The sequence below is a fragment of the Pinus tabuliformis genome, chromosome J (assembly GCF_031772625.1).
Source record: "Pinus tabuliformis cultivar Carrire ecotype Pingquan chromosome J, CPIR1, whole genome shotgun sequence".
NCBI classification, from domain to species: Eukaryota; Viridiplantae; Streptophyta; class Pinopsida; order Pinales; family Pinaceae; genus Pinus; species Pinus tabuliformis.
In genome coordinates, this window is record NC_142295.1 from 81,089,531 (window position 1) to 81,097,109 (window position 7,579).

At 37.0% G+C, this 7,579-nt stretch overlaps 1 protein-coding gene across 1 annotated transcript in view; it reads left to right on the top strand.

The window, feature by feature from the left end:
- Positions 1 to 7,162, top strand: part of LOC149225609 (tRNA (guanine-N-7) methyltransferase) — a 69,649-nt gene extending 62,487 nt beyond the window's left edge. The window contains exon 2 of the mRNA XM_089377200.1: positions 7,050 to 7,162. Coding sequence (XP_089233326.1) covers positions 7,050 to 7,132 — 83 coding nt within the window. The 3' untranslated portion in view covers positions 7,133 to 7,162. The remainder of the gene's footprint in view (positions 1 to 7,049) is intronic.
- Positions 7,163 to 7,579: the final 417 nt, after the last annotated feature.

Genomic DNA, 7,579 nt, shown 5'->3' on the forward strand with positions numbered 1-7,579 from the left:
AAAAATAAACCATATAATGTGACATAATGCAATAACCCCAATTTCAAAGCCAAGCCTCCACCAAGACGAATGAAGAATAAAACTACCAACAACCTTTGCAACCATAGGGAAAGTGAACCATAGCATGTGTCGTCGGGGATAGAGAGAATCTAGGGAATAAAATCCCTGGGTCCAAATGCATAAATGTGGAGAGGTCTAGGTGAGGCAGACAAACTTACCGCCTGCTTCTGTAAGTGATGCCAATCGAACCGAGTGAATTCTATCATCACCATGCCTACGAGAAATCTGAGCTTGAGTGACGATTGGTATACCAGTTGCACAAAATACCACCTTATATCTATTTTTGAACTTGCCTTGCGTTCTAGGTGAAACATTGACAACAGAGGAAATGAGGGTGGCCAAGTTTGGAGGCCTTGGTTCACCCCTGAAGGGAAATATGGAAACAACAAATGGAAATAGAAACAACACGATGTGAGGCAAGGTTGAAGGAAAAGTCTCCAAGATGGAGCAGGTTGAATGGTGCAGAGATCAAATGGAGGGGGATGAAATTCCTTATCCATGGAAAAATCTCGAATTGACGACTTGCACAATGAATGTGGTATCATGAGTTCAACAACATGTGTTTTCATCGTGTAAAGTGTATGCATTTGGGGGATGGGACGACCTTGCTTCCCCCTCTGTTGAGCGAGACCACTGTGTGTTGTCCCATCACTCTTATTACCTTGGTTTATCACCCCTTCTGGGGAAGCTTACTTATGTATATACTTGCAAAAAGTATATGTAAATGGTAATGATTTTATATAAAACAATGTAGATGTGAGTGATAATTCTTACTAAATTTTGTCAATTACATGAAATTTGGGGTTAAAATAAGTTAAATAAGAAAGCCATGCCTGTTGAGTTGGAAAATCAATCACAAATAGACTTTGAAAGAATTGAGCTGAAAGTAATTGTTTTGTTGAACTTATAAAAGTCTAGTATAATTATGTGGTGTGTTCTTATCTAATAATATTTCTTTGAGCACTATCCCTAGTATATCTCCCATACCATCACTATATTTAACCTCCTATATTATCACTATATTTAACCAGAAGAAGGGTTAATAGGTTAGTCAATCTCCATTTATTTATATTTAATTAAAGGGAAGGTGCACAACCAACACTGTCATGGTCAGTGAATACTAATATATCTTACATCACTATATAAAACCATTGACTAAGGATGAAGCTCATTGTTTGTTTATTTAGCAATGCATCACTATATGACTTTATGCCTGAGTCAACCAAAATCTTGTATAAAATCTCTTTGAAGCCAATGAATCTTGTATAAAATCTTTCTTTGAAGCCAATGAATCTTGTATAAAATCTTTTTTTGAAGCCAATGTTAATATATTACTTGAGAGCTCTTACATAGTTGGCATCAATATTATACAAATTGAAAACGTTGCTCTCTAGCACTCGATCGCCTAAACTTACTCAACATAGGTAATCTCCACTAAAGATACGAATGAGAAGCATAATACATATGGCTAAGTAAAGAATGCATTCCATTCACCATATCATGATATGATATGGCCAAGTAAAGAATACACCATATCTTTTAATTTATTAACTTATTTTAAATTAATTAATATTTATGTATAAACATTTAAAGAGTATCATAAATATCTTCAAAATATAAAGTAATTTGTATTATTAATATATTTGTTATTTATTATATAGCAATTTATTTATTTTGTAATTCTATTATATAACAACAATTATATTTATATGATTTTTTGTTTTAGTTTTATTTTGGTGAGAAGTTTTTTTTTTAATAAGGTTATTTCTATATTAATACAAAAATATTTTACACCGAGTCCATGACCTCGTAGAGCTAGGCCAAAATTGCGGCATGATTACAAGCAAAGCAAATCTGTGTGCCAAAATCCAGTAGAGTATTGCCCTCAAGAACTGTAGAGAGCCTGTTCATGAGTAAAGCAAAAATACAGAAAGCCCCATAGTTGTACTTGGAGTTGAGAATTAAACCAGAGCTATACGACAACCAAAACTTGGAATTGAGAATTAAACCGGAGCTATATGACAACCCAGACAGTAAAGCTAGACTTGGTAGCTGTGACCAGCTACACGACAACCCATAACTGAAAACAGAGGTAACTGTGACTACGACCAAAATTGGAAACTGAAGGTTGGCAGAATGCCCCTTGTGTATGAAAAACTGGCAGTATGAGCTAATGCATTTGTCAACATATCTAGGATAGTGATGAGTGAACCTTCTAGAGCTGGCAGAAGTCCAAGAAAACCAAAAAGAACCAACCTGCTTAAGCATCAGGAGAGGGATCAGGCGGCTCCTCGGTGATGTGGCATCCATACTTGTAATCATCGTCGTCATCAGAGGAGCCCGCCTGATTCTTCATGCTTTGAGAAGCTTTGCCTTTACCAGAGCCTGAAGCTTTGCTCTGATCGAGGTTTGTTTGGATGGGGCCTGGTTTGTCTTCCGCCGGCCTGTCCGAAGTCGCTCTGAGGGAACCAGCCCCTTGACCTGAATTGAGCTCGCTAAGCTCAATGGTGACCGTGGCCATAAAGGAAGAAGTGCCATGACTGCAGGGAAAACGTAACTGAGCGGCGTTGGTCATGGATTGGAAGGAGCTCGGTGCTGTTATCTGTAATCCTCTGCCCCTACCCCGTCCACTCCGAGTAGCAGGGTACCTATCTGAGCGAAGGTCTGGGCAGGAGGTTGAAGAGTCTGTTGTGGAGGAGGCGGCCTGGCGCCCAATTTGCCCGCGAGAGTTGCCCCTTCTGCAACTCATCCGTTGTTGCAGTTTCGGCATAGCTGGAGGGGCAGAATGATCCTGGCTTTTAGGAAGACGAAGGAAGCAGTGAAGGAAAAAAACTGACTTGGCTTCAGTGCTCAGGGCAGCAAGCGGGTGGTGAGCATAAGAGTAGGGGAAACAGAGGATGGCTTGAGGGCAAAGCCAGAAGCTCCTCCAGCGAGCCGAAGCCTGGTTTACTCCTAAGAGAGGCCGAGAACAAGCCACTGCAATTGCAATGGAGGAGGAGACAAAGCGGAGAGGATAAATGCGAATATGGCGAGTTGATAGCGCCATGATCAAGAAATTAATCGGTGTGAATGGATGTACTGGCATCATTAAAGTCTCATTAAGCTGGAGCAGAGGAGGAGTTATGACCAGAGCCGCGAGAGGATGTGTGGCGGTGAAGATCAACCACGCGCCCATCCAAACCGCTGGCCATGTGCCTATGTTGCCGTCAGACACCCAGATCCGGGAATGTGAGAAGTATTTTTATGTTCTACAGAAGAAATAATATAATTTAGTCATCAAAATATTACTTAGATAACAAGGCTCTAAGCCATAACAAGAAATATTTGTTATGAATTCAACATATTAATTCATTATTATTAGATGGCTATGAAATAGTAGTATTGGTAGTCATTAATTTGTAGTATAGCTATATAATTATACTCATTAAATTTATGGTCTATGGGGTGTAGAATAGATGGTGATGGGGTGTACTGTTAAGTCATTCCGTGATGTGAAAGTTATTGGTTTGAAACTTTGTGGGTAAAAACACAACGATGTTAAGGGATGGTGTGACCTAGGCTAGGTGCGATCCCTTGATGATTTTGGCGGCTTAGATGCCCTTGGGTTGTGGTTTCTCAAGCCACAAGTTAACCCTGTAGTCATCTGACGACTTAGACAACTTAACAAAAATAATACTTATTAATTTATGGGAAAAAGGTTTGAGCATGTGCAATGAGTGTTCGAGGTTGAGAGGCTAAGGGCCTTGCTCCTCAGTTGAATAGGCATTTTGATCTCTCCTCTTTTTATTCAGGCGTTCGTCCGACCCCTTTTCAACCATCTCTTTGATGGCAAATGGAGTTAGATTTGGTGGACTATTCGCTAGATTTGTTGGAAGGTGTGAATATTTGGTCATTTCCTTCCTCAACACAGGTTCAAACTCCCAAAAAATATTGACATTCTTGTCACATCAATGTCCTATGAATTCTTTTAGAGTGGGCTCTCTCTCTTCGAGGGTGGGCATGAGGGCGTGATGTAAAGATGAACATGATGGAGTTACTGATTCAAAAGAAGACATGTTAGAAGAAAGTTTTAATCTTAAAAGAAAACTTGATCTTGCTTTGAAAAATATTACTAATCTTAAAGATAAGTTGCATGCATATGATAACAGGGATCATATTAAATCAATAAATGCTGCAGTTGAATCTAAACAATAGTGTGAGGGGCTTGAAGCAGGGATTCTCTCTAAAAGTAGGTCTTGAGAAGTCAAACAAGTGAAATGAAGAATTACTTCAAGCATTTGAAGAACAAGAGAATGGGTTGAAGGAAGAAATTATCAACTTAAAGGAGCAAATGGAAGAAGGAAGAAGGTTGAAGAAGGAATGAGAAAGCAATATCTTGAAAAGGAAAAGCAATACCAAATAATGGAGGTTGAGGTAAACATTCTAAAAGGTAAATTAAAAGAAAATGATAAACATTTGAGATTTCAAGATAGTACTAAGATTTTGGATAACATTCTTAGTAGTCAAAGGTCTCCTTCCATTAAATCTGGTCTTGGTTTTCATGAAACTATTAAAGGAGAATCTAGTTCACAAGCTAGTGCAAGGAATCTAAAGGGTAACAATGCAAAACCTGAAGTGCTCAATAAAGAGATAAGAAGTCAACCTGATCAACAAACAAGGAAAGTAAATCTTCAAAGGAAATCATCTGCTCCTAACTATAGAAGTGTTAATCAATTCTCTCCTCTGATCAATAATGTTGAATGCTTTATATGTCATAATTATGGACATGTTGCAACCAATTGCAGAAGCAGATTGTTTCAAGAAAGGAGTCATCTCACAAGAAGTACATAAGCTCCCAGGTACTTAGGTTTCTTCAAGGGATATTGTTTTACTTGCAACATATTTGGTCACAAAGCTATTGATTGCAATAAAAGGAATATGAAACAGAAATATTATGATTCCTTTGCTCTCTTTTCTGGTCATATAAGATGTTATGTTTGTAACAAGTTTGGGCATGTAGAAAAATAATGTAGGAACAAATCAATGAATCTCCATAGACAACATGACAAGCAATCATATAAGAAGAAGTACATAAGCTCCCAGGGACTTAGGTTTCTTCAAGGGATATTGTTTTATTTGCAACATATTTGGTCACAAAGCTATTGATTGCAATAAAAGGAATATGAAACAAAAATATTATGATTCTTCTGCTCTCCTTACAGGTCATATAAGATGTTATGTTTGAACAAGTTTGGGCATGTAGAAAAATAATGCAGGAACAAATCAATGAATCTTCATAGACAACATGACAAGCAATCATATAAGAATATTGATAGACTTAAAAATGTTGAATCCTCCAACATTTCTCATAATAAGCAGAAAGAAGAACAAATAAGGCGTGGTCTTGTTCTCTGCTCGTTTAAAGATGAAGATGAAGATGAATAGTATATAGATAATGGATGCTCTCATCACATGATTGGAGATAAGAGCAAGATGGAGTCTCTCAGGAAAAACCAAAATGGTAAGGTTATTCTTGGAAATAGTGTTCCTACAAAAGTTCTGGGAAAAGGTAGAGCTAGAATGAATAAATATAGAAGAATAGCTCATACTTTATTAGTTGAAAGGCTAAAGTAAAATATTCCAAGTGTAGGTCAAATGGCAGATAAAGGAAATGTAATTGTGTTTACATCAACCAAATGCAGGGTCGGAGCAAGAGGATATAGAAATTCAGACAAATTATACGTGTTTAAAGAGACAAATTCTCGCAGAAATGAGGAGGATAGTTCCTCTTCTTCAGACAGTAAAAGAAGATGGTCTATATTCTAGTACATTGGCTGCAGAAGTGATGTGAGGTACATGACCTCATAAAGAGAAGGTGATGATTATTAGATCCTCAGAATTAATGATGTATGATCTCAGGGGGAGCTATACATATGTATACTTTGATGATGATTCTCATGTTGTTCATGTTACTTATATTACTGACAGTGCACCTAATGTAATAACAATGAAAATGAACATACAGTATAGGCTCGGGGGGAGCTGTGGTTATAAAAACTCAACATTTTACTTGATGTACATAGATCTTATGAAGAAAAGTCGTGTATATATGTGAGTTTTGATCTAAACAATCACATATGTTTATCTGAGATGAAGAAACAATGGCATAAAATCAGGGAGAAGTTCTAATATGATTCATTTAGTTATTATTTGGCTTTTTGGTTTTGATAATGGTTAGTTACACTATATTGATGTTCAAATACTACTTCGAAGGTTGGTATTGGCTTATGATGGTTATGAGTTGTTACAATATGACATTGCTGCTTTGGTTCTTTTGATGGGTTTCCTAATTAATGAAGCTGGATATGGTCATACCTAATAGTGAATAGTTGACACAGGTCCAGGGGGGGCATTTTCTATGCTTCTAATAATGCATTGTTGGCTTTATGATTTCGTGAGCATTTCTAGTTGCATAATGGTGTTCATAAAAAGTATATATAATTGGTGACGCTGCTAAAGACACATATGTTGCTAAAGTTTTGTTATACTCCTTAAGGTGCACTTAGTAAAGTTGATTCTACATAATACACTTGTTGAAGAGGACGTGCATACTATGGTTAATGACTCACTCAGTATTGGTTGACATTTATATGTTGTTGTCATTTTGTGTTATATGATGCACAAGGTTCATATTGTGAAGTTATGGATGATACTTACATGTTGCTTGAGTTGCATGTACATGATATGCTAAATCTAGTATGTTGCTTGAAAGCATGTTGATCTTGATGATGTGAGATCAAGGAGATGGGATACTAACAGAGATTGATTGCACAATCTCATGCTATGATTAGTTAATGATGATGAATTCTTACATATTTCTATCTCTATGTCATGGGATATCAATAAATTGTAGATAGGAATCTTATGGATGATCACTTGAGTTGCCTATAGTGTGATGGTTCTTCTTGATACACCTGATTGATGTTGAAGGTTCTCCTTATCTTTGATAGATGCCTATGATGACATCATGATCCAAGAAAATGGTATCGCTGCCTATGAGGAAAAGGCAGGATACATGAAGATAAGAGGATAGTTATTGATATACGATTGCTACAATAGCTGGGTGATGCTTGAAGACATTGCATATTTAGTCACATATTAATGATGTTGAAGGTTGATGTTACATTTGCCTATATTACTTTATGATACATGAAAATATATGTTGTTGTACTATAAAGATCTATATGTCTTTGATGTACATGGGTTGAGGCTCCTACCAAAGGGAAAGAGAGTTGACTTTGATGAGGTCAAGGGAATGAGTTGATAATGTAGTGCCCCGCTTTTGTTGACTGACAGTGATATGAGATCAACATTTATTTAGCCCTAAGGCCTACACTTTATTATTTGAGGACCTCAAGTTGAGGATCCGGACACATGACTTTATTATTATTGGTTGTGATATTAGTGGTTGTGATGCTTATGTATGATCTCCATTGATTTTATGATGAAGATAACATTAATGGTTATGCATGTTCTCTAT